General features: G+C 38.4%; 2 protein-coding genes across 5 annotated transcripts in view; one reads left to right on the top strand and one right to left on the bottom strand.

The window, feature by feature from the left end:
- Positions 1 to 439: 439 nt before the first annotated feature.
- Positions 440 to 19,093, bottom strand: slc9a2 (solute carrier family 9 member 2). Its single transcript, XM_056243675.1, has 12 exons — positions 19,012 to 19,093; positions 16,447 to 16,910; positions 7,935 to 8,185; positions 7,224 to 7,441; positions 6,493 to 6,692; positions 5,135 to 5,224; positions 4,969 to 5,039; positions 4,004 to 4,171; positions 3,741 to 3,846; positions 2,585 to 2,701; positions 1,676 to 1,766; positions 440 to 983 (listed from the first exon to the last, which is right to left on the bottom strand). Exons 1-12 carry the CDS (start codon positions 19,091 to 19,093, stop codon positions 646 to 648), a joined length of 2,196 nt encoding a protein of 731 aa, XP_056099650.1. The 3' UTR covers positions 440 to 645.
- A 5,095-nt stretch (positions 19,094 to 24,188) lies between these two features.
- inpp4aa (inositol polyphosphate-4-phosphatase type I Aa) overlaps positions 24,189 to 27,963 on the top strand; it is a 28,090-nt gene continuing 24,315 nt past the window's right edge. For all 4 annotated transcript variants that reach the window (XM_056243667.1, XM_056243665.1, XM_056243666.1 and 1 more), the window contains exon 1: positions 24,189 to 24,317. The gene's annotated coding sequence lies outside the window, so the exon portion shown is untranslated. The remainder of the gene's footprint in view (positions 24,318 to 27,963) is intronic.

The raw sequence follows: 27,963 nt of genomic DNA, 5'->3' as shown, positions 1-27,963 counted from the left end.
CCCAAACTTTTGAACGGTAGTGCATGTGTGGGAAATGTTTTTTTTTAATCATTGTTTTTGTTTCGATTTTTAAATTTGTTATGTTTTTCTGAATTTGTTATGTTTTACAGTTATTACTTTAAATTTAATGTCAGGAATTGTGTTCACACCTGAGCATAACAACACAATTTTTGTCTAAGAACATTTTATTTTACAACAAATGAAAATAAAAGTAGCCTGAGCCTACACAAAATTCCACTTCCATGGATCAATAAATTGTTTCATTTCACATATTTATATTTATCTGTGCCTAAATAATGTAATTAACTTAAATCCAGTTAAATCTCATCAATAGCAATATTTAAGTTCCGAAAGCTAACGTTCAATTCAGTGAATTACAAAAAAATAATAAAAAACTTGTAAATGACAATGCACTCAATTTAAATGCACATGAAGCACACAGTGGTTTTAAGACCTATATATCACAATTTCTGATGGCTTTAGTGTCGTAGAAAGCTTTTATGTAAATTCTCACATAGGAATATTTTATGATTGTGTTTAACATGGAGTAAATTCTTCCCTTTCTCTCTAGTGTAAGTGTTTTAGTTTGCTTCAAAGTTGTGTGATCTCATCCACAGATAATAGCAGTCCAGCTGCATTAACAGATCAGCGTGGCCTCCTCATCAAAGGCTGTTGTACATCATTCTGTGGTTCCTGTACCCATGTGTGGGGAGACGGCCATGATTGCTGCTCTCCACCCTCACAGTCTTTGTCACTATAGTTTCTAGATGAGCCATAAGGCGGATTTGAGGTCTGATGCCCTGAATGGCTGATGTTTGACCTCAGATGTGACATCCTGTAGCCCCTCTCCTCCTCATTTTGTTCATCCAACATGTTCACAGAGGAAGCTAGAGGCATCACTGCTTTAGATGACAATCTCTGTGGATGCTTGAACATAGGCCTGGTTGACGGATAGTCAATCTCGGTTTCTGTATCACCATCTCCTAGAAAGATACATTACCATCTATATTACTGTCAATATACAGATGCTTAAAATCAAAATAGTTATGAAAATCCCTTGTTCTAAATCGTTGTAATATTTACAACTCTGCAAGATGTTCATTAGAAAAGCATGACAAATTATTCATGACAAAAAACTCAAACTAATTCAAATAAATGCTGTTATTTTTAATTGTCTATTGATCCAAGAACCCTGAAAAATGTATCACAGTTTTCACAAAAATAGTAAGCAACACAACTGTTTTCATGTTAATATTAAATGTTTCTTGACAGCATGTGACAGAGTAATGATGCTTAAAAATGTTAGCTTTGCCAGAATAAATTAGTTTAAAATATATTAAACTAGAAAACCGTTTTTTTTTTTTTTTAAGTGTTACTATAGTTTTGATTAAAAAAAGCAGGCTTACTGAGTATAAGAGACTTCATCTTAACAAATCTTACAGACCTCACACTTTTGAACGGTAGTGCATATATTTCACCATCATGTTGAACAGTTTTACTGTACATTGTGAAGAGACAGAATTGAGGTCTTGTACATAATCTCTGAGATAATCTACTGTATGTAAGTCAGTTGCTGTCTATATGCAAAACATGTAGAATCTGTTTTGCTACATGGACCAGAGGTTGAACTATAGAGATGGTTTAATTACTGCTTTAATACTGTATATTCTCTCACCGGTGTGACCGAATCTCCGTGGAGGAAATCCAGAGTTCAGACTCTGACCCATCGGGAGAGACAAAAACTTCTGGGACTTTTTTGCAGCATTCTGGTGCAGCAGAGAAGAGCAAGGAAAGGGTCCATGACAGAAAAAAAGACTCTCATGTCCATAATCAAAAGTATATACAGATCCGGGGGGTGAAAACTTTGGAACAGGATGAAGATGTCCACATTTTGGAACAGGATGAAGATGTCTGCTAAATGAATAAATGTAAATGTAAATGTAAATGTAAGATGTCCACATTTTTCTTATTTTGTTTAAATATCAATTCATTTTTATTTAGTAGGCTACTACATAAGAGACTTACATGTTTCCCTGAAGACAAATGTACACTGATCTTCAAATTCAAAAAGTTCCCCCCCCGGCTCTTAATGCATCATGTTTCCTCCTGGAGTATCAATGTTTGAACCTTTTTTCAATAGTTGTGTTTGAGTCCCTAAATTGTCCTCAGTGTGAAAAGATGGATATCAAAATCATACAGTTACTGCTGGAAAGGGTCAAATATACAAAAGATGATGGAAAACTGAAAATGTTTCGTGACCAGGGGGATTTTTCTGAAGAATATTTGGCAGTTTAACTGCTCAGGACAAACAAGGGACTCAGGAACAACCATCATAAAACTAAAAAAAAAAAACGGTTGTGGATCATCCAGGTAACGAACGACACACAGTATTAAGAATCAAGCATAAACTTTAAACGGGGTCATTTTTATCAATTCAGCACGTTTTTTGTCTTGTGGACAATATGTAATTTTAGACATTTCATCAGTGAAACATGTTCTGATTTTAAGTTTTTGTCTTATATCTCATAATTATTTTACCCTGTATAAATAAGTGCTCTGTATAAATTTATGTAGTGTTACATACAGTGCCATGGAAGCTTCCACCTCTGAGGCTGCGACGTAAACTTGTGTGCCGTCTCATCAGGATCTCTCTGGCTGTGATATCATTGGGTAATGAATGCTTATTGGTATAAGACACTGTCTGTTAAGAATAATGGATAAAAATATATAGATCACAATTTGTGAAATATTGCAAGGCACAATAAAGTAGAAAAAGGGACATTATTAACAATTGTATGTCCCACTACTTATTCCACATACTATACAAAACTGAATCATTCAAGAAAACATTAAACTTTTCTATAAAACATGGTAGTTTTTGTTCAGTGTAACATTGGCTACTTGTTTCTGGACCCAATAACGTCATACAAATGCGACAAAAAATTGTTATATCTAATGTCGGTCAGTACCCTAAAATATATTCAAATTCTGTTGTCAAATTTCAGCTATGGTACTGGGATGTTCTGAAACTTCCTATTGAGCATTTTACCCTTTTTTGTGGTGTTTTTGGTTGAAACCTTTATGATAATTTATAAAAATGCACCTTCAGTGCATTACTTTGCATATCGTTATAAATAGTGTAACCAGTCCTACCCGACCTGGTCCGAGCGATTCAAACAGGCATCTCCGCCTCTTGAGGCCAGGGGAGTGAGGTTTACCTGCACAGTTCTCACTAGCTAGCCTCCTTTACACTTACCCCCTAAACCTCACTCCCATCCGGGTCACGGCACCAAATGTAACTTGACCTGCTCCGAGCGGGATTCGAACCGGCGTCTCCGGCATGGGAATCGCAGTCTCTAGCTCGCCTCTTGAGGCAAGAGGAGTGAGGCCTTCTTTACACTCACCCCCTAAACCTCACTCCGGGTCATGGCACCAAATGTAACCAGTTCTACTCTACCAGCTCAGAATGGGATTCGAACGGTGTGTCCGGCATGGTCGCAAAAGAATGCTAGAAAAGGACTCTAAAGACCGCAGTCTCTAGCATCGGTCTCTATCGTCAGTCGCTAGAGCGCGTCTTGAGGCCAGGAATGTGAGGTTTAACCGGGCTATTGTCTCCGTTACAATAGCAAAGCTATGATATAAAAATATTAGCTTTGAATTTAATATAACACCTAATATCTTTGAATTTTTAGTACTTTCAGCAATTCCAATATTTTTCAGGACATTCTGTCACAACTCACCCTCTGTCTGATCTTGTACATGTTTTTTGATAAGAGTTCATGCATACTTGTCACATCAGATGACAAGAACTTCTTCCTGGACTTTGAGGCATTCTTTGTTTCTTCACTATAGTAAACGAGAACAGAGAACAGAAATCAACAGGAAGCAAATCATTGGGATTCTCCTGTGACTTCTAGTAAAATGATTAATCTATTAATAAGCTAAATTAAAAAAGAGAAGCATAGGACAGGAAAAGAAGTGACTGTGCAAAAAGGAGACGTACTGTAATAAAATTAAAGAGGGAGCTGCACTGATGTCACCGGACATTGTGTCCAGAATCTCCATGGCGTTCTGAAGCTCCAGTTTCTTATACAGAGCCACAATGCTCGATTCTGGACGAGTATCACGGATTAAAATCTTGCGAATGATCCGGTTATTAAACTTCATGAACCTGACAACCAAAGATTTTATAGATCAAAACAAATTAATCTCACAATCAAAATCACATACATTTTAGATACCAGAGTGTAGATTACAGAGTGTACTGGACTGTGTACATTTATATTTAGCTTCTACATATAAACTGAGTCACTGAATAAATGTCCTTTATCCATTCAGATCTTTTTCCAAAATTGAACATAACTATCCAAGGGTAATAGCTGTGGTAGTAACTAACAAGAATAGTCTTTATGACAAATTAATTTACATAAGCCTGAGGCTGATGTTAACGCATGTTCACATATAGACTGAGACAGAGCTGTTAGACCAGTCTAACTGGTGGCACAATTTTAAAACAAAAAAGAAATGAGGAAAGTGGAAACATGACACAGAAATACTTCTACTAAGCTACTATCAGCAGAGAACTGTTCTTTTATATTCAGAAAAGCTGTGTAGAGGAAAAAAAATAACTAAAATGTATCTGCTTTTCTGCTGTTATCTCGGGACGCTAGTCCCCAGGTAAATAGCGTTCGTCAGCTCCAGATTGTATCCAGCCTCTCACAGAGACTTCAGATGCCCCAACACCTGCGATGAGATGACTAAACGCCTGTTAAGAGACAACTCGACGCCTGTGAAAAGACTACTCAATGCCGGCGATATGTTATGCCCTAAATTAATACATGATTAACTAACTGTATTTTTTCTATGTACATTTCTCAAATGCACTTTCTGTAAAGCTGCTTTGAAACAATATGTATTGTGAAAAGCGCTATACAAATAAATTTGAATTGATTTGAATTGAACTCTTACTTGTCTTTCCAGTAGTAGTGACTCCATTGTCCACATAGATCTTCTATGCCTGCAACAGTGTGCTCCATTAACTGAAACAGAGTAATGGCACCAAGACTAAATAAACTGATTAAGATTATTCATTAAGTGTGTTTAAATTAAATGAATGAAACCACTGAAAACATACCCTTTTGTGAATCTCAACACTGATGGTCTCTTGGTTTCGATTTGTCTTACGGACATTCATTAATTTTAGAAGAGGTCTTATTGTAATTCCCTGCAAAGAGAAATAGTCTTTACTATACACTACCATTTAAAATTCTGCTGAGTTTTCTTACATTTATTCAGCAAGGATGCATTAAATTGATTAAAAGTAATTGATTATCTCACAATAATGTCATTTATATTGTTACAATTTTTTTAATATAAAAAAATGCAGTTCTTTTCAACTTTCTATTCATCAAAGAATCCTGAATAAATATATGATGTTTCCGCAAAAAAATATTATGCAGCATAATAAACTGTTTTCAACATTGATAATAATAAGAAATGTTTCTTGAGCAGCAAATCAGCATATTAGAATGAATTCTGAAGGATCATGTGACTTAAGACTGGAGTAATGATGTTACTCCACAGGAATTAATTGGCCTCAAAGCAGAGACTACAGTGCGCCTGCCCGGAGACCAGCAATGGTTCCCCTTTTACCATCGGCGAAAGCGAGGAGAAAACCAAAATGCCAGCCACATAGTCCGCTCCAGTGAGAGAAACTCCTGGGCTGTTCTGGTGATAAATGCCTGTGTCTGTTCCAGTGAGAGAAATTCTCGAGTACGTTCCATTGAGAGAAGTTCCCGAGTCCATTCCAGTGAGAGAAATTCCTGAGGCTGTTCCAGTGTGTGAGATTCCCGAGTCCGTTCCAGTGAGAAATCCCCCAGTCCGTTTCTGTGAGAGTGAAATTCCGGACCTAAGCACAGAGAGTTCAGCACTGACCATAATGGCTCTGGCATTGTGTCTCTGGGCCACACTCGTCCACTCCAGCCCAAGAGCACTTTCCAGTGTCTGCTCCAGCCCAAGAGTAGCTGCTGCATCTCGTGCCAACTTTCCTTTGTGCTGCAACCAGCGACCATGACAATTGCTGTTTTTACTGTATTTTTGGTCAAATAAAAGCAGGATTGGTGAGCATAAGAGAGCATAAGATTTTTAAAATATCTTGCCGACCCAAACATTTTAATTGTAGTGTAAATTTAAAAGCCATTTATGGATCACAAGGAGTATGCGTTTTCGACTACCTCTGGAAGTGGTCGAAAGTGGACAATCTCAACACATTTTAGACCCTGTTTACACCTTTATTTAGTGTCGTCCACTTGTGATCTGATCGACCAAAGCGCATAACGCTTAATATCAGGTGTAAACAGGGCATAGCCTAACATCATTGCAAGTGTTGAACAAATACATGAAGTTAACGCTGTACTTGTAAAGATGGTTCATAAAAAGGCTTGTTTAAACACAAGCACTTGTCAGCAAGACTCAGTTGCTATGGAAAGGTACCTGAATGAACACTGTGAAGATGATGACGACAATCGTGTCTGTGATGAATAGCTTCTTGCGACCAATGCTCTCAGGGAGAGTGAAGGCCAAGGCAAAGGACACGGCTCCTCTCAGCCCACCATAGGTTAAACCAAACTGATCTTTGAAGTTAAAAGGAATTGTACGGAAGGGGTTAATGATCTGCGTAAGGACCAGGATTCCTAAAAAAAAATGGAAATAAAATAACATTTGAGCCAGTAGCTCAAGTTATGTCATTTCAGATGACAATTTGCATTTGTTCCAGACATACTGTGTCTGTGCATTAGTGATGTGGAATTTACAGGTTACATCATTAGACCAGCACGTGGAAACAAGTGACCGTCTATATGATTCGTTGAATGATTCCTAAAGTTTGTAAGTTCAAAACACTGATTCATTCAGGAACAACACACAACTGTTTGATGCTCGAAGACATGACTATTCCCTCTGCTCTGATTGGATCTATTTCTGTTGGTGGAGATAAAATAGGCAAACTAACTGGCAACGGTGTCTACTGTACGTTACTTATATTTCTTGTTTGTTGAATTGTTTGTGAAAATTAATATCAAATAGCAATAATCGCAATCATGCTGGTGTGTCAACACAGCTGCTGCGATATGGTTTAATTGTAACCGATGACAATAAGAAAACGACTATTAAAAACTTCCTAATAATTTGAGAATTTGTTATAATTCACAAATGATCTCCCATACCCAGGCCTCTCCAAAGCAGAGCAAATAGCAGAGTAAAGAGTATGTAGCCCCAGTTCCACTCGTGCTCTGTTGTTATGGTAACAACACCCAGGAAGAAAAAGATCAGAGTTTCTGACACACTTCCGAGCATCTTAATGACATGGCGAATAGTGGTGCAGGAATGCTGGGATACATTCTCCTCCACGTAATACTTCATAGTCAAAGCACAGGTTACAATTCTGTAGAAACAGGAGCACAACATTCAGGAAAATTAATGTTATTTTCAGATATCTGGAAGCAAGCTTTTACTCAGCTGACAGACAGGGAATGTTTTCTGAACTTTCCTACTGTTCTTCCAAGGTTCTCTCAAAGTTAGGAACAAACGTCCTTACAGTAACATCAATAGAATGTTTGTTCAAAGTTATCTGGTCTTTAATAATGTTCCCAAAACATTAGCACAAAAACATTATCTATACAAAGTTCATGGAAACATTTTAGTAGGATGCTAGTCAAACATTTTTAAATTACCTGTTTTTGAATGTTCAGAGAAATTCAAAAGTAACAATCCCATAATGTTTCTCTAATCCCATAAACTTTCTTTAAAGCATTTAAAAAACTTGATGTTTTGAACAGTCAGATAACGTTCAGAATTAATGTTTTATAACTTAATGGTAACGTTAGCAAAATGCACTTAGAACATTTTTGTTAGCTGGGTAAGGACCCCTTACTTACGCCATGATGCTGGAGATGGCAAAGAGCTCAGCTAAGAGGTAGGCCAGGTAACTGTACAGGAAGATGATTAGAGGCTCGATCTCTCTCACTTTTCCAGTAAAGCGTGTGGTGAAGGCAGCCACAAAGCCGAACAGAAGGCCGAAAAACACACCACCCAAACCTACCACAAAAAAACTACCTATGTCCAGAAAAACTTCTCCAGCTTCAACCTCAGGCATCACTGCTACATGATTGAAAAGATTATACAGCACCTGGAAAAAAAAAAAAACAGTGAGAACTTCCCTGAAGTAGGGGACGGAGACGTTACATCAACTGACTGACGCATTGGGATCTCGCCTGAGAGTCCAATCACCTTCGAGTTGTAAGAAAACAAGCCAATGTATATTGGCAAGTGAGATTGGCACGGCAAGCCACTCCCCGTACATACGGGTATATAAGGCAACCTGCAACTCACTCATTCAAGTTTGCACTGTGGATCTGAGACAGCAGTTCCCTATCAGTTAGTCAAGTTCGAAGTTATGTCAGAACTGACAGATGCATTGGGATCCCTATAGAAAGCGTCACAACCACTGCCACTTCCCAGCGCCCCGTGAAAGTCACATAGACCTCTGTACCTGGTGAGATGGAAAGACATAACTTTCCAAGGGGATGATCATTACCTGCTGTTCCTTTGTTTTACCCTTATACAGCCCTGACTGGTTGGATAACACTAGGGAAGCGTGCCTTATTCAGATGGAAAGGGACACTACAGAGACCACATCCTGCCCATAGGGAGGTAACATGTGGAAATACACATATGGACTGACCAGTGGAGCAGTGCTACATATGGAAAATCCCTGCGGTAGGTCCTGCCTAGACAGGGATAGAACCATTACCAATGCAGAGATGGGGCAGTGAGTGTGGGATCTGCCCAGGGAAAGACATGGGTTTACTGACAGGGAAACAGTACCATGGAAGAATAGACATATGGGATTACCAAGAGGGAATCATAATATATGGGGCATCTAGCCCAGTGAATTCATGAATTCAGGCAGTTCAGCACCGACTGGGCACACTCGTTTGTGAGACCAACTCCATACCGAGAAAAGAGATACTCTGCGAATGCCCACTTCCCGTAGGGGGGCAAGGGCAGCCTCTGTGACTTTCGTGAAGACGTGGGTCAACAGGGACAGCTCAAAGGAAAGGACTGAGTACTGAAATGCCTGACCCTCGGACGCAAAGCATAGAAACGGTCTGTGTCGAGGTAAAATCGAGACAAAAAGGCGACGGGCAGGCGGAGGGGCAGCATCTTGTGTTTGATCACCGCCGTCTGCTTCTGTACTGCCAGTCTGGGAGATGGGGGAGTCGAGAAAAGCGAACTTGGTCGGCCTCCTTCATCTAAGCCAGGTTCAGCCAGAGATGACTTTCCTGGACCACTAGAGTGGATATCGTCTGACCGAGGGCCCGCGCTGTGATTTTCGTTGCCATTTGCAGTTCCTGTCATCAACGCCGGTTTAGAATGACTCTCCTGCAGCTTCTTTAGCGCTTTGGCCTGGTGTACTTGCTTGGCGGCAAGAGCGGCCGAGAACTTATAGGCCTTGGATGGGCGGCGCGGGTGATTCACCCAGGTAGCAGCACTTTGCGGGCATAAATGCACCACAATTGCACGCTCCACCTGAGGAATCTCCTTGTAACGCTTGGCTGCCCCACCGTCAAGGGTACTGAGAGCAGAGGAAGCAGTGAAGCAGCTTCTGGCAGTAAAAGACTTCCACGACTTGGTGACCTCCTCATACACCTCTGGGAAGAAAGGAACCAAGCAGATACCAATCATCCAGTCACGAATGTTTGGGACCTATTGGAGGTGGCCTGGGGGATGCGTGGCAGATAACTCTGGATCTGATTCGAATTGCGCTCCCCGATGGGGGCAGCACAGGCGAGTCTTCATCCCCAGAGGACTCATGCCCGCTCTCCGATGCAGCTATCGACATCCAGGAGAGGGACATCACCCCCATGAGGAAGACCAGCAGCCTCACCCGGAAACTCCACAGCCTTCGATGGGGTGGAGGAGTGGGAGGCCCGTTGGAACTGGCCCGGCGGGAGAGCTCCCACTATAAATATCAGATCACCCTGAGTATTACCTGAAGTGGTCCTCGGCGGTGCAGAGAAACCAGAACGAGGAATAACAGAGGGGACTCCACATTTTTCAAGGTATTGGAGTCTCAATCTCAACATTGCAATGGCCATGTTCATGGTCATGATCTTCATCAACGAATGCTGCCTCAGCGTGCTTACGGCCCAGACACGTGAGGCAGTGATAGTGGCTGTCAGACGGGGCCAGGAAACAACCGCATCCAGAAACACACAGGTAGAATGCCATCTTGAAAAAGACACAACGTCACCCATGCTTGCTCTTTTAGGGAAAACTGCTCTTTTAATAGTTGAAGCGTCCAGTGATGAAACGTTAGTAGACTATGGAGTGCCGCAAGGATCGGTGTTAGGCCCTCTGCTATTCTCAATATATATGCTGCCACTTGGTAATATTATAAGAAAACATGGAATTAATTTCCACTGCTATGCTGATGACACTCAATTATATATTTCATCACGACCAGATGAAAACACTAACCTATCTAAATTGACAGAATGTCTTAAAGATATAAAATGCTGGATGACGTGTAATTTCCTGCTATTAAATCCAGATAAAACGGAGGTATTACTTATTGGTCCAAAAACCTACCCACAAAATCTCTTACAATACAACTTTAATTTAGAAGGATGTCCTGTTACCTTATCCACCACAGTAAAAGACCTGGGTGTTATACTAGACCGCAACTTGTCTTTCGAAAATCATATTTCATATGTTACAAGAACTGCCTTTTTCCACCTTAGAAACATTGCTAAATTACGTAACATGCTATCTGTTTCTGATGCAGAAAAGTTAGTTCATGCATTCATGACCTCGAGACTAGATTACTGTTAGCTTTATTAGCTGGTTGTCCTGCATCTTCAATAAACAAGTTACAGTTAGTGCAAAATGCAGCCGCTAGAGTTCTTACTAGGTCAAGAAAATATGATCATATAACACCGATTTTATCATCTCTGCACTGGTTACCTATTAAGTTCCGTATCAATTACAAAGTACTACTACTGACCTATAAAGCCCTAAATGGTTTAGCTCCTGTGTATTTAATGGACCTTCTATCGCCCTACAATCCATCGCGTTCTTTAAGATCCCTAAATTCGAGGCTTCTGGTCATTCCTAGGATATCTAAGTCCACTAAAGGAGGGAGGGCGTTCTCACATTTAGCTCCTAAACTCTGGAATAGCCTTCCTGATACTGTTCGTTGCTCAGACTCGCTCTCCCAGTTCAAAACTAGATTAAAGACGCATCTCTTCAGCCAAGCATTCACATAATGCTTACCTTTTATACCACTGTTGAATCAGATCGAATGCATTAATATTATGAACAGCAGCTACGCTAATTATTTCCCATCTGCTTTTCTGCTGTTATCTCGGGACGCTAGTCCCGAGGTAAATAGCGTTCGTCAGCTCCAGTTTGTATCCAGCCTCTCACGGAGACTTCTGATGCCCCAACGCCTGCGATGAGACAACTCGACGCCTGTGAAGAGACGACTCAACGCCGGCGATATGTTATGCCCTAAATTAATACATGATGATTAACTAACTATATTCTTCTATGTACATTTCTGAAATGCACTTTCTGTAAAGCTGCTTTGAAACAATATGTATTGTGAAAAGCGCTATACAAATACATTTGAATTAAATTGAATTGAATGAAATCGCTGCACTTACCTGTGCAAGTTTGCTCTTTAACTGCGAGCACCGCTGAATGCGCCATCTCTCCAACTCAGAACTGCTTCCCGCTCTTGTTAGCTCACACGATAGATGATTTACAGGGCGTAAGTGTCTGGCTCCGCTCCGAAGCGAAAGCTTTAATGAGTGAGTTGCACGCTGCCTTATATACAGGTATGTACAGGGAGTGGCTTGCCATGCAAATCTCACTCGCCAATGTACATTAGCTTGTTTTATTAACACTCGAAGGTGATTGGGCTCTAAGGCGGGATCCCAATGCGTCAGTCAGTTCTGATGTAATGTCGAACTTGACTGACTGATAGGGAACTACTGACACGTACGTACATAATACACAATTGATGCACAAATACAACACTTTCAGAAGGATTTTTTCCAACTGATGAATGATAAAAACATTTAAAGCCAATCAGAATCCAGTTTCGAAACTACAGCACAAGCTTATAATAAACATAATGTGGGTTGGCAATGGCATGGATGCTAAATAATTATTGTTTAGTTATCTTTATAGTTATTGTTCTAGGTGTGAACATGCTTTAAGTATACAGCTTCAAAACATACTTGATAAGTACAAATTCCTTAAAGGGGTCATATAATGGTACATGCACTTTTACAAGTTGATTGTACTGAAATGTGTGTTGGCAGTGCCTATACACAACCATCATGTAATGATAAAAATCCATCCAGTGTTTTTGTTTTAATCTCCTTATATGTTTTCCCCTGCCTCAAATCGAGCCGTTCAACCGTGTGACGTCACACGGTCGGACGCCCCTCCCACGATTGTTGATTGACAGCAGCGTTTCAACACAGACCCGCCCTCGCTCGTGAGCGAGCTGTCAATCATAGTCCGTGCGGACCGGCGCGGTCATTGTTGATATGCTGGAGCACTGTCTGTCTATGAGCAGAATGGAGTCTAAGCGAAGTGGTGTTCTAATCTTGGGTGTAATAACGAACACAAGTCATTTTGATGTTCCTAAATTCGAACCGCTGAAGACGCAGTGGCTGAGTTTTGTTTACGATGGGAATATTCCCCACGAGCAACGTCAATGCGTTCATGTTTGCGCGAATCATTTCTCACCAGACTGCTTTATAAACGAGGAGGGTCAGTATAAAGCTGGTTTTGCTAAGAAGCTGCTCCTGCAGTGGCGGCTTGTCCATAGGGGCTTGTCCATTAAATATTTACTATGTTTTTCAATACGTTTCATGGGCGAGGGACGCCGGACACATGGGTGTCTATGTGAGTACACAAATTCTCGGGCAGCATGTGACCTGAAGCTGGTCTCTGATTGGTTTCTTAAAGATCCTCCTCGGGGCGCAAGTCGTTGCGTCCCTGGCCAATCATAATTGGATACATGTTATTTTATCCAATCTGATCATTCAACTGTCATTCAACTGTACGCGGCGGGAAATAACCTTGCTTGCTACTAGTCTGATCACTTTTTATTACGCAATGGCAGCAGTTAATCCAAATTCTGTTATTTATTTTACAAAAAAATCCTTTCTCAAGACTTTCGCTTGAAGAAAAAACAAAGATTAAGGATCTCGGACCGGAACAACCAGATTTACACATCCAGCAGCAGGCAAGTGACAGAGGACGAAGCTACAAACGGAGCTTTACCCGCGCTTGTTACGAGAAACGGAGCTGGCTGACTGGATGTGATGTTAGCAATGCCCTGTTTTGTTTTCCCTGTCTTCTTTTTCAAAGTGTCGGCACTGAAGTTTTATGGACAACTACGGGGGTAAGCGACCTCAAACATCTATCTGACAAATGCAAACGTCATGAAAGTAGCCGCAGCCATCTTAAGAATAGCGTGAAATTAAAGTTTTTGGGCAAAGTAAGCATTGCGGAACAACTAGATGAAGGCTACAGGATTGGCATTAGGAGGCACAACGAAGAGGTGACAAAAAATCGACACATACTGTCCAGGATAATAGACTGTGTAAAGTTTTGTGGAGCATTTGAGTTGGCTTTACGTGGTCATGATGAGAGTGAGAGCTCAGATAACCCTGGTATATTTCGCGGATTGGTGGATTTTGTGGCCTCTCCTGGTAAATTTCTCATGGTATCAATCTTCTAAATATCTTCCTTTCTGTTCAGCAGAAGAAATTAATTCATACAGGTGAGTATATGATGACAGGCTACTACCTTACATTTATATATTGTTTAATTATCTCTATAGGTCTGTGACACAATCCTGGTACACACTAGGGAGCGTTTCTCCTTCACAGACCACCTTGTCTGTGCCACCTTGTTGCAGGGGGACAGGTTTGACGAGTACAAGGATACATTTCCTGACGATGCATTGAGCAGCACCATCAGAGCGTACCCGATGCTCAATGGAAGCAAGCTCAAGACAGAGCTCAGTCTTATCTACAGCAAGCAAGAGTTCTGTGCCTGCCGTGGTGCTGTGGACCTATTCCAGCTGTTTATGGAGAATAATCTCGAAGAAGTCTTTTCCGAAACTGTGACTCTCCTAAAAGTTATCATAACCACACCCATGACCACGGCTGAAGCTGAGAGGTGCTTTTCAACCTTGAAAAGAATTAAAACCTTTCTCAGAAACACCATGACCCAGGAGAGGCTGAATGCACTGGCATTGCTGTCCATGGAAAAGAGACTTGTCACAGCGATGACTGACTTTAATCAGAGAGTAATTGAGAAATTTGCTGGGCAGAAAGAGAGAAGAGCTAAATTTATGTTCAAGTAGGAAAGATGCTTTTTGGTACTGATTTGTTGATCTGAAATGTATATAAAGAAGAGCATTGTTTTATGTTCAAGTAGGAAACATGCTTTTTGTTGGTCTGAAATGCACAGACCCTTTCGTCGGAGATAACGAGAATTCACTTAAGAGACCTACAGACCCTTTCCAAAAAATTAGAATATCATGGAAAAGTTAATTTTTTCAGGAATTCAACTTAAAATGTGAAACTAATATATTATATAGGTTCATTGCTTGCAAAGTGAGAGATTTCAAGCCTTTATTTGTTATAAGTTTGATGATTATGGCTTACAGCTTATGAAACCCACAAAATCTAAATGTCATAAAGCTTTTCTGCTGAAGGAAGCATGAAGTGCTCTAATGTCCTGGAAGTCCAGAGTCAATGCAGCCGTCTACCAGGACATTTAGAGCACTTCATGCTTCCTTCAGCAGAAAAGCTTTATGAAGATGCTTTATGAAGATGAAGATGATTTTCAGCAGGATTTTCACCTGCCCACACTGCCAAAATAACCAAAACCTGGTTCAATGACCATGGGATTACTGTGTAACTACTACAGTGTGATTTCATGTAATATTCTAATTTTCAAAAATTGATTTCGTGGGTTCCATAAGCTGTAAGCCATTATGTAAGCCATAATCATCAAAATTATAACAAATCAAGGCTTAAAATATCTCACTTTGCAAGCAATGAGCCTTTTTTATAAAATTAGTTTCACATTTTAAGTTGAATTCCTAAAATAATTGAACTTTTCCATGATATTCAAATTTTTGGAAAGGGACTGTATATAAAGGAGAGCAGCAACATTATGTTCAAGTAGGAAACATGCTTTTTGTTTCTACTTTGTTGGTCTGAAATGTAAATAAAAAGAGATCAAAATAGCTTTTTTGTTTCTGCTTTGTGTTTACACTCAGGGTACATTACGGCATGTATTCTATGTAACGTAACGACGTTCTCAATATAATTCATAATCCCACGTTTATAATGAACAACGCGTTATGGTTATTGTGTTATTAAAGACTGTGTACGCAGAGGGGCGGAGTCAGCTAAGCTCATTATTATTTAAAGGTATATGCACTGAAACAGCGTGCTGAAAACAGAGCTGTTTTTGACCAGGTAAAATTAGTGTTTTCTTAAAATACTAATGAGAATTTTTAATAAAAGTATATTACAAAGTTTTCATTTAGACCCCAAAGATTCATATTAACTTGTACAAAAATGGCATTATATGACCCCTTTAAAATAATAAATACTTACAGTAAAAAAGTACAATTAATCAAATACTTTGCATCCCTGGTAATTGTAGCACATAGTATTATAAAATCACACAGAATTTTGTTGTTTGTTTGTTTGCTTGTTTCAGAGCATTCCAGTGTCAAGGAGAAGCCAAAACACAGCTCTGATTTTTTTTTTTTCTGAATTTGAGATTCACAAAAACGTCTCTCTAACTATTCTAGCTATTACTATTCTTTTCCTCCTTGCTATTCCAGTTAAAATATAATAAAAAGTAAGACATTTAATTGTGCCTAAATAGTTGTTTTATGTTTGACATAAAAAAGAAAGGTGAGATTAAATTCATAGCTTCTAAAGCTGATTGTGTTTATCATGATGTTTAAGCCTGTATCAAATGACCGAGCAGTTACGCTGGCTTGTGTTGAGTTTTGACTTCAGATAATCTGTTACTGATGAAAGATTTGAAAGGAGACCAGCATATTTATTTTGAAACAAACTGTGATACTTTTTGATGAATTACATAACTCTGGATCTCTGCCCGCTTTTACACAGGCACAACATCTTAAAAACAGTCATTGATTAGAGAATATTTATGACTGATGTGCCAAATAAAAGCATGTTTAAAGCACATTTCCCATTGAGAGTATGGCAGTGTATTGCTCAGAAGTATGTTTTATTCTTAGTCCCAAATCCCTTTCGCTGACTCACACTTCATTTGGTTTTGTATGTCAAGATTGCACACATCACTTACCACAGTGACAGCATCATTGAACAGGCACTCTCCAAATACAACAATATAAAGCTGCTCGTGGATACTGATGTCCTCAAATACAGTGAGCACAGCAACCGGTTCCACTGTTGAGATGATCGAGGCGAAGAGGAGGTTCTCCTGCAGGTTAATGTCCTGTACACCAAAAGCCTCGATCTGGCAGATGGCAAACAGGGAGATGCCAATGCCAATGGAATTCCACAAGGTGCCGACAACAGCAAACCACAGCACCGTGCCAAAATTCTCAAAGAAAGGCCGAGTGGGCATGAAGTAGCTTGAGTCTAGAACAATGAGTGGCAACATGTAAAGGAAAAAGGCATTGGAGGTAAGCACTGCCGGGGGCTCCTCATTCACCGAGTGCATGATTCCCCCCACTATGAGACCAGTGGAGATCAGCAAACAGGATTCTGGCACCCAGACCGTGATCTTATGGTAGACATGGAATCCTATTTAGAAAAAAACAAAACATATACATAACAGTTAGTTCTGGTCCTCAAATCTGATTGGCTGAGAGGCCTTCCAGGAAGGCTGATATTTCAACAGAATCGCTGGGAATGTTTACCGTTTCACTCATCTTGTCGGAATCCATTGATGAAGAAAGTAGTTCCAAAAACAATAGATTTTTTTAAGACACACTGTGGTTGTTTCTTTTATATTTACCGTCGATCTGTTGTTTCCCTTTATAAAAATAAGTATACATCAAGTTCATTTTATTACAAATACTTAAGTAAAGTTCAAGTATACTTTAAGTATACTGTATCCAATGTACTAGTGGTGTACTTGTAAGTGTACTATTTTAATACTGCTTGGGACTAAATGCCCCCGTTTAGTGTATGAAAGTAAACTTTTAAGTAAATGTAACAGTAGTAAACTTTGAGTACACAACTATGTGTTTTTTTTTGTACTGCAACTGTACAACAATTGAACTTATATCTATACTGATATAGGCAAATACTTTTAGCACATTTTTTAGTTTATGAAAGTACACTTTGAAGTATACTCTCAGTAAACTAGTTTAGTTTAATACTGCAAGAATACGTTTTCGGTAACACTTTATTTTAAGGTGCTTGTAATAAGCAGTAATTAACAGTTAATAAGACACTTATAAGACCTTATAAGATGCATATAAGATGCATATAAGCATTAACTAATGATAATAAATAAATTAAATTAAATAATAAATTTCTCAAGTATCAATACATTGCACTTTTAGAACAGCCGAACAAACATAAATGGTAACACAAACTCCCAGGCCCTTAAAAATTGACCTTCCCAAGAGGGAGTAGTTTCCCTGATCTCTTCAGGGCCTGGACCTTTAATTAACCCTTATATGAAGTAGTTAATGCTTATATGCATCGTATATGCATCTTATAAGGTCTTATAAGTGTCTTATAAGGTCTTATAAGTGTCTTATTAACTGTTAATTACTGCTTATTACAAGCACCTTAAAATAAAGTGTTACCAAGTTTTCTTTAAGTGAACTTAACAACATACAGTACTCAGTTTAGTTTATATATTATGTCAGCACTTTTAGTATACTACTGTGTTCCCATTTAGTTAATTTTTATTCTTGAATAACCTTTAACTGTACTTTAATATTTGAAGTAATCTATGTACACTGCATTGGACTACACACAAATTCAGATACTCAGTATAGGAACAAATCTATTTTCTTTATAAATCAATATTTTGAAACAATGTAAGTTTATAAGAAAGTATGTAAAACTGTGTGAAAAAAAAATATTTAATAGGCTACTCAAACAAAAGAGTACAATTACAAGCCAAGTACCTAATTATACTTTCAAGTATATCTTGATCAAAAGATTAAAGTGTAGGCCAAATATACTTAAACTTTTCTGTCAGTATATACTTAAGTGTAAATTTAAGTGTATTTCTGAGAAGTACACAAAAAGTATACAAAGTAAACTTTCTTATTTTTAGTTTAAAAGTAGTAATAGCACACTATTACACTATGTACACACTAACACACTATGAAAACACCTCTTTTTTGTAAGGGATATAAGAGATCATAAGGCTCTATATCAGCACGGCTGTGATTATACCCAAACATGTAAAAGTGAGTCAGAGAAATTCATTCATGCATTAACTCTGGGAAATTAAAATAGTTATAATGGAAAATGATTGTAAGTAGGCTACCTTAATCAGAGGGGACCATGGTAATTGATATGCAAGTCTCATAAATATAAACCTACGGTATGTTCACTTCATGAAGTACATTTTTAATCTTATTATCTTACATTTTAATTTAACACAATAAAGTTACCATTCTGACTATTACATATGAAAAAAATAAAAATATTGTAGTGAGAAATGTTGCTAGTAACACCCGGCATAGATACTATTGTTTAACAAATGCTAGGCTACATATTTATAGGATACTGGTAAAACTGGAATAGATTTGGTACTTAACAGTCATTTAAAAATAAATAAACAAATAAAACCAAGCTACTAACATCAAAAAGACTCTAGTTAGTTTAAAAGTAGCATATATTAAACCAGCTTTCCATAGAATGTGTGATTGCTCACCTATTTTGGCAAAGGAAGCAAGCAGCACCCATAAAGTAATCTCAAACGGGATCTGGATACGGGGGTAATTCAGTACAAACATCGTGTGGGTTGTTTTGCCCGGGTCGGGATCAGCATCAGTCTCAAGTTTAGATGGAGAGGTAGTCGGTCTATAAGCAACATTGCCGTTTGCTCCATATTCTGATACAAAAATTACGCACAAAATCAAAAAGGTAAGATGCGTCGTCCTTACATCAAATTTAAGCACCATATTTTATCCGATTATATCCCTATGCCAGAAAGTTGACATAAAAGTAGCCCTAGCATACCGTAAATATTTTAAAATATAAAAAGTAAATGTTAAAATCGTTTACATTCCTACAAAGTCCCTTCATATAAGCCTATAGCCTAAACGTCCATATTTCTTTGGTAAGTCATAGCGATCGTCGTTTGCGTGTGATGATCCGCACTGTCTCGACTGGAATTTGTCTCTATCTCTTGCAGGTGTGTGTGTGGTCAGATCAGATGAGGGCCGGTCGAGGACAAATGCCACTCCTGATTTGTCTGCCTAGGACACTTGCCTTTGAAATGGTTTCGCTTCCTTTATAGTTCTCTGAAAACATTTTTTAATAGAGATAACCTGTTCCCAAATGCCACAAAAAAACACTTCGAAGTAAAACCAGTTTTTCAAGCGTAGGCTATTGTGTTCACAGTTAGTCATTGTATCTCAAATGCAAACATGTTGTCATGTTTCCGCCAAAACAGTAGCTAGGCTAACTAGGCTACAGTTATTAAATTAAATGATGTTTTATTTAACAAGGTTCGGGAGGAGCAGGTGCAGATAATTAACCCAATCAGCACAAGTGGAGATTAATCAGTAATCAACTCAGGACAAGATAAATAACAGCAGAACCCACTTTTGTTCCTTGACAGTTTATCGGCATCCCACCTCCACCCCATCTCCTCACTTTTAGTTCCATCTCTAGTTCCATCTACTCTTACCAACGGGGGGAGTACTCTGGGTTCAGGCAGAAATTCCGCGCTCGGAGCCCTCCACCCGGACAGCACGCCAAGTACGCATAACCTTTACCATAATAATTATATGTAGATGTGAACTCGTGAAACTGTATTATTTGTGAAAGAAAGCCTCTTATATTGTATTTAAACACTGTAAAAAAATCTACTTGATCAATAAGTTTTGACAACATATGTTTTTACTTTGCTTTTACTCATCAAAATAAGTTAACTGGGGTCCTTCATTTAACAGTCACACTCAGGACCTTCAGGACCAAATGGTCCGGGAGGGTGGGATTAATATTAAAAAAAATCATCTTTTTTTTTTTTTACTTGTTTTTTATAATAATTTTTCTTTTCTTTTTTGGTGTTTTGAGATAATTTTATGATTTATAAATAATATTTATGCAATGATTATGACCCATTTTTTTTCCTATTGAATATAATAGAATTTATATATATATATATATATATATATATATATATATATATATATATATATATTTTTTTTTTTTTTTTTTAAAGCTGTATTTCATTTTAGAGTCAATCCTAGGCCTCATGAAAGCTATTTTTGAAATGAGATGGATGCCATCTGGTGGACACACTGAGCATTTTAAAAATTCAAAACAGATATATGTAATCTGAATTTATTTGTGTGTGTGTGTGTGTGTGTGTGTGTGGATGTGTCTGTTTTGCACTCTTGATGTTTTATAGATTCACCCCTTCACTGTTGTGTACTTTTTTTCTGGATCGTGGCTGATTTGTAGATTGTACGTACAAAAAAACTCTGTATTGTCACATTTTTGCCAATTTCCCATTCATTTCCTATGGGGGACCATTTGGTCCTGAAGGTCCTGAGTGTGACTATTTTTTTAACAACCACTTAGACTATTCAAATCCTGTCGCCAATTTTTTTGTTTTTGGGTGTTCATATACCAAGTACCAACAAAGTCACCAAATTTCGGACCATTCCGATGAAGCTATGATCTTTTTACATTTTTTTATTTAAACGCTTCGGGACCATTTGGTCCGAAGGACCCCAGAGGGTTAGCTATTTTCAACTTTTTATAAGGTACAAGAATAAACTCGTTTTTTAAGTCAGTTTAATGTAATTTAAGTTGAAATGACTTAAAGTTGATTGTGCTTAAAAATGTAATTCAGCAACTTTTTTATACAGTTTATGCTAATTAAATTACAGAATATAGTCTGTCTGAAAGTGGTCCAGTGCAAAGAGTCAAACGAGCGAAACATTATTTGTTTCACAAACACTAAAACACATTTCACCCCCTTTTAGCTAATAAACTGTCAAATACATTATGGGATAATAATGATTTTACTGCATGTATGGCAGGTATGGCAGCATATTTGTTGGAAAAAAAAAGGTTTTTGAATTTAGTATTTTTTCATGTCATTAAATTTTTTAGAGCATTTTTTTAATTTTTTCATGTCATTACATTTTTTTAGAGCATATGAAACAATAGATATAACATAACACACACACACATATATATATGTGTGTGTGTGTTATGTTATATCTATTGTTTCATATGCTCTAAAAAAATGTAATGACATGAAAAAATACTAAATTCAAAAACCTTTTTATATATATATATATATATATATATATATATATATATATATATATTTGATTCATATGCTATGCTATGTCCTAGTCCTCTGTAGTGGACAGGAGGACTCAGTTGTTAAAAAAAATAAAAAAAATACGACAGGAAATTTGTCTGGGAAAAAACAATGGGGTTTCTTTTCATTCACCATTCAAATGTAAGTTTCAGGTTTTTTTTATCCAAACTTTGTATAAAGGCATTGCATGTCTCACCTATGTTATAAAATATATAATGGAATTAATTGATATACCATTTTACTTTATGCAATATGTGAGTAAAATTGCCATAATGTGTTCTTGGGGCAACATGTAATGAAAAAAGAAGATTTATGATGGGAGTAATGATTGGCAACATTTTCATAATAATATTTCATATGAATATTGATATATAATAATTTATTTCCCTATTCACTTGTTGTGTCTCCCAAAATGTCTGATACAGATGACATGTATGACATCAATGTTATTTCATTGCCTGTTTCATTTCTCATTTCCCAACTTCTCAGTACTGGTGTTGTTCCTCTGGAATTAAAAACTGCTGCCGTCACCCCGGTCCTAAATAAACCTGGCCTTGACCCCTCTGACATGGCCAACTACAGAGACCAATCTTGAATTTTCCATTTCTGTCAAAGCTGCTTGAGAAAGTAGTTGCTGCTCAACTTAAAACGTATGTGTCATTTCATAACCTCTTTGAATGTTTTCAATCTGGCTTTCCACTAGCCTGGGAAAACCCAGACAACTTCCGGCAAATTTAGATTTGCTCTGAAAGTTAGTCTGGCAAAGAGCTCATTCAAGCTCATTTCCAATCCGCCGAAATCGAGGCACCAATCAGAAACGTTGGGGCGGGCTTTACATGATGACGACAGCGCTGGGATTTTGAAGCAGATTTTGTAGCCTACATTACAAAGATGGATGCCGCTGTCGAACATCACTCGTTCGAATCAGCTATCGCGTCTGTTTTAAGCGATTTGAACGTTTCCCTTTTGTTAAAAACCGAGCAAAGAACAACACTCGGAGATGTCTCCTTCATCGCTCTGATTGGTTTTAGGTCTATCCGCGACGTCCGTTGGTGACGCCCCTCTGGAAATGATTTGTCTATGACGCTTTGCCAGACCATAACTCAGTTACAACTGAGAATGGTCTGGTTTTAACCTTCCACAGCACTGAGACAGCATTTCTTAAGGTTGTAAATTATCTCCTTATGGCCATTGACTCAGGCTCCATCTGCATTCTAATTCTTTTAGACATTTCCTCTGCATTTGACACAATCTCTCATAGTATTCTCATCTCACGACTCTCTGCTCTTGGGATTTCTGGCACTGTCCTATCCTGGTTACTTCCTACCTGTCTGACCGCCAGCATTACATCTCTATCCGCCAGACTGTCCACTACTGCCCCTGTCTCACACGGTGTTCCCCAGGGTTCTGTTCTTGGGCCTCTTCTCTTCGTCATCTACATGCCTCCACTAGGTCACATTATCCGTCATCATGGCTTTAACTTACATTGCTAAGCAGACGACACAAAACTTTACATCCGTTCTCAACGTAATGCTCCTCTCCCCACTAATTCCATATCAGCTTGTATTGATGCTAAATGATTGGATGACCAGTAATTTTCTCAAACTCAACACTGATAAAACAAGATCTACTTCTTGTTGGTTCACCTCAAACTACATCCCATGTCTGTATTGACAATGTTAATATTATTGGTATCTTGGTTCAACCTTCTACCACGGTTAAAAACCTCAGCATAATCTTTGGATCCTCTCTCTCCTTCCTTCCTCATTTTTCCTCACTCACTAAGTCTGCCTTCTTTCACCTACATAGTATTGCACGCTTGTGTCCGTTTTTAAATACCAACGATTCTGAGACCCTAGTTCACGCTTTCATCACTTCACGGCTTAACTACTGTAATTCTCTTTTCTATGGTTTACCCAATACATTAATAAATAAGATCCAATATGTTCAAAACTCTCACATATACAAATAAATCTTCCCACATTACTCCTATCCTACGCAGACTCCATTGGCTACCCGTTCACTTTCGTATTCAATACACTCCTTATCACATTCAAAGCACTCCATGGTCTTTTTAAGGACCAAGTAGAAGTTGTTGTCATGGTGAAACCTCCATATTTGGTAGGCCCACTGAAAAGCCCTGAATGAGCTCTTTACAGGACATCCAGACTTAAAACTGTGACATGTATGTTGTCAGAGAAATTCACTAAAATATAATGTCCACTACAGTGGACAAAAGTCTATTCCATGGGTCCCAGGAGGATAATGTAAATTCCACCTCATAATCCAGCTGCAGTTTATCTTCTATGAGAACTGCTATGCTGTAACCACTAGATGGGTGTCAAGGTCTTCCGACAACGCGCTCGTTTAGGTCTGTATATTATCCATCGAAAACATTTACATGAAGCGTTCTTTAAATACATGTGGCCGAAAAAACAATTAATTATACACTATTTCCACATCTTATAAAGAAATCTTCTTTTGGCTCACCGTATTTGTGATGTGAACGAGGCGGGGTTTTTAGGGCAACATCTCTGACGTAATGCGCGGTGACGTCAAGGCAGGGCGAGTCCACAATGCAGAGCAAGTGAACGAATTGCGGAGATCGCCGTGAATCAAAACACTGATCTGCATACTACCTTAAAATCATGGAGCATATCGGTGACTGAAACGTAAGTAATCACTTCTGCCTTTTTTTAAAGCTGGTATGTTTGCAGTCCGTGTGTAGTAGTGGTTAAACCAAACGCTTGGAAGGAACAAATAAAGAAAAGGGAATCAATTGTCTTTTGATATGCACAAAGTCCGTAATATGGCAGAAATTGGGCGAGGGTGATATTAGCAGCTCGTGTGGTGTATTTTGAAATGTTTTATTATAAAGCGTATTATAAGGCATATAACGGAGGACGCAATCGTTCATTCAGTCGTCATCACTCTTTATTATTCCGTCATGAGAGCTGTTCAAATGTCTAACGTTAACGTTAGATGTTGTCAGCTTTTGCTGCTGCAGAAGCTTTACGTTGTTTCAATGTGCTCTAATAATGTTCCTGGAGGTAAAAGAATCAGATGGGTCATACACTGTCTGTTGACATTAGGTGCCTTGGACACATTATGGATGGAACCTAGACCCAATGAATTACTATTTCCATAAAATTCCGGAATTATTTTCTTGACGTTCGGTTTTCGACTTCTGTCAGTGCAGAGGGAACACTGTACTAAAATACTCGGACAACGTTCTCTATACAGCGGTGACACAACATCATTATTAAAAACTACAACACGACACATACAGGCAGCGTACATTCCCGTTACTGAAGAATGACTCGGTTGAGCCGGTTCTCCGTAGTGAATCAAAACAAACAGCGCGACGAGTGTTTTACGGTTCATAAACGAATTATTCATTTGAGTCGGTTCTCCTTACTGAATCAAAACAAATAGCGCTACCAGTGTTGTATGATTCCTAAACGAATGAGTCGTTTGTGTCGGTTCTTCTTAGTGAATCAAAACAAACAGCGCGAACAGTTTTGTACGATTCCTAAGCGAATGACTTGTTTGAGTAGTTCTTTTTTTAAGCAATTATTCAATCATTCTTTTTGAATCAGTAACGCTTCTGAATCAGTCAGAACTGTTCTGAATACATCTGACTTACTTACTTAACCGTATAACTTACTACTAGAGTTCTGTAATCAGTGGTATTTTATAAAAATGAATAAATGAAATATGTTGCCTCTATTTTGTTTAAGTATTTGAATTTTATATTTAGGAACAATTTCAAATACATTTATGCCAGCTGTAAAATATCTGAGAAAAGATTCGGTGTACACACTTTTTGCAAGAATTGTATTAGGCTACATTTATTTCTGATTTGTAATATGAAATCTAAAATGATCTTATCACTTAGCCCTTGATCCCTAGAAAACACAAGGTTTACGTAGAGAGCCAGACCCCAGTTAGAGGTCACATAACTGGTTGCAGAATCTTTGATAGCTCTGATGACTTGATTTGATGTCAACCCTACGTCACAATCAGAAAGAATGAAAATAAAAAGATGTGTGATAGTGTCACCTTTTATTTTAAAGTCCGTATAGTTTTTTTTTTTTTCCCAACGTAAATACAAGGGCCTCGGGGCTGTCTCCTTCTTCCTCAACTTTTTCTAGTTGTTCCTTATATATAGGATTGTCTTTTTCAATTGTGACCTGCTCTTGTTGTGTATAAAGGTTCACTGTTCTTTAATATTCTCAGTACCTGGATTAATGGCACTATTGATTGGTGGATATGCCAAAGACTCACATGCTGTACTTATGCAACAGTTCACAAAGCCTTCCAGTGAGAGATCTGGGTTACTAATGCAAAGATTAGTTTCTCATTCCTATACTTAGTGAATTCACTAGTGAGTTATTTATTTTGCTGTGTGAAAAGGATGTAAATTTATGATTGATCTGGGAAGAAGAATTTAAGAAAAAAAACTGTTAATGAAAAGCCTGGCGCTTTGTTTTTGTTCTACGTTTGGCTTGATAAATGATCAGGCTAATAGTTTATTTCCCCATTTCAAAAAAAAAAAAAAAAAAAAAAAAAAAATCCAAGATGTACTACTCACTGACCTTTACAGAGACAACTAATGTTGTGTAGGTTTATAACAAATTATCCTTTTTTTCTGTCTGACCAGTGTCACAATGGTCCATGAACCTAAAGTTCATGGATATTCTATTGGCAAGACAATTTCTGCCAATGACAGGTGTTTTACTGTTATTCTGCCAATTCATGCATGAAACACAAATACAGAACATATGTTACTGTATGTCTCCTGTCTCCCCTTCTGCACTTGTTATGGTTTATTCACACCATTCAGCTGTGTGCCAAGAGACAGACAGTGACGGATTGGCTGCTCATTTTTAAGAGAAGCAGATTTTTCCTCAGCCAGATGAAATGATGTAAGGTCTAGAGATGAAAGCAGAGCATGGATAATCATGTTTTCACCCAGACGATGACTCATCACTAAAAGGAAATGGCTGTTCATTATGATTGGCCAATGATGTCAAACATGGCACAGAAGGTTGGGGCTCAAATTTCAGATTTAAATTTTAGTCTGTTCAATATATAATATTCAGAGTTCAGAAGACTTATGCATAAGAAATATGAACTAATGGTGTTTTGGAGCTTGACATTTCACTATGGCCATGTTCAGACTGCCAGAAAAAATCAGATTTTTGCATATCCAGATTTTATCCAGATGGGTTTCTGAAGGTCTGGATAGCAAAAAAAAAAAACTAATTAAATAATTTTTTCCCCCCAAATCTGATTCAAACCACATTATGGAGGTGGTTTGAAATGCGATTCCAATCAGATCTTTACAGGTGCATCTCAGTCTGGACGCTCTGGCTGCTCAAATTGGATTTCAAACTGTCTTTTGCGTCACTCTTAATGATGTTTTTATTAACAAAGTTCGGGAGGAGCACGTTCAGATAATTAACATGGGTGGAGAGCACTCAACAATCAATGATGAGAGGTGTATATATAGACTCAGCAGTCTCACCTCAATCCATTGACAGTTTAGCAGCACCCCTCCACCGCCCCTTCTCCACACTTCTAGTCCTAACTACTTACATGGGGGGGGAGTACTCTGGGTTCGGCCCGAACTCCGAGCTCGGAGCCCTCCCCCCGGACAGCACGCCAAATACGCATTAAACTTTCCCCCCTCTAATTGTATAAGTGTGAACTCGTGAAACGTGGCACACAACAAGTGTCAACACTGGTGGTTAAAATGGTATGTCCAGAGATTTTGGCATTTTCCTGTGCGATGGAGATCTGTACCTTATTTGGAGAGTGAGAGGATGCACCTCCATTTTTCCTGCATCCGTTTTGAAAGCCTTGTCACATGCGTGGGTATTCCTACGTCATTACCAAAGCAACCCATGCAGATAGATTGGTTATGTCTGGACACACACATCTTATTTGATCATTTGCAATTGCAATTATTAGTGCTGACATTCTGCCTGAAAAGGCCTGAATCTGATTTGAGAAAAAAAATCTGATTTGCCTGCAGTCTGGACATTGCCTAAGAAATCAAGCATAGCGTCAGTTCTGGCAGGTCACGTTAGTCAAGCTCGCATCAGCTGACTCTCAGCTGATCCACGTCTACCTATAGGAATACAACGCCTATCACTGTATACATATATAAGCTCCTTCAGTATTATCAGCAGCTATCACGTTTCTCAGGAGCAATTACCCTCCTCCATCCCCAGCTCCTCCTCTCGTCAGTCAGTATTTGGCATTCAGAATAAATTCTCGAATTATGTTGTACTTTAAAATCTTGAATGAATG

This window comes from Rhinichthys klamathensis, unplaced genomic scaffold (genome assembly GCF_029890125.1).
Source record: "Rhinichthys klamathensis goyatoka isolate OS25496 unplaced genomic scaffold, OSU_Roscu_1.1 h1tg000825l_1, whole genome shotgun sequence".
Classification (NCBI taxonomy): Eukaryota; Metazoa; Chordata; class Actinopteri; order Cypriniformes; family Leuciscidae; genus Rhinichthys; species Rhinichthys klamathensis.
Note: the sequence above shows the minus strand (reverse complement) of the source record. Positions and strands in the feature narration are given on the sequence as shown.

Excerpts from the sequence above, each read along its gene's own strand:
- slc9a2 (XM_056243675.1), bottom strand. The coding sequence starts at position 19,093 with ATGTTTGTACTGAATTACCCCCGTATCCAGATCCCGTTTGAGATTACT. Across the intron at positions 1,767-2,584 it reads GTGGAAGCTTCCATGGCACT|AATGCTGCAAAAAAGTCCCA; the intron begins GTATGTAACACT and ends CTGCTGCACCAG. Across the intron at positions 984-1,675 it reads ACGGAGATTCGGTCACACCG|GAGATGGTGATACAGAAACC; the intron begins GTGAGAGAATAT and ends GTATCTTTCTAG.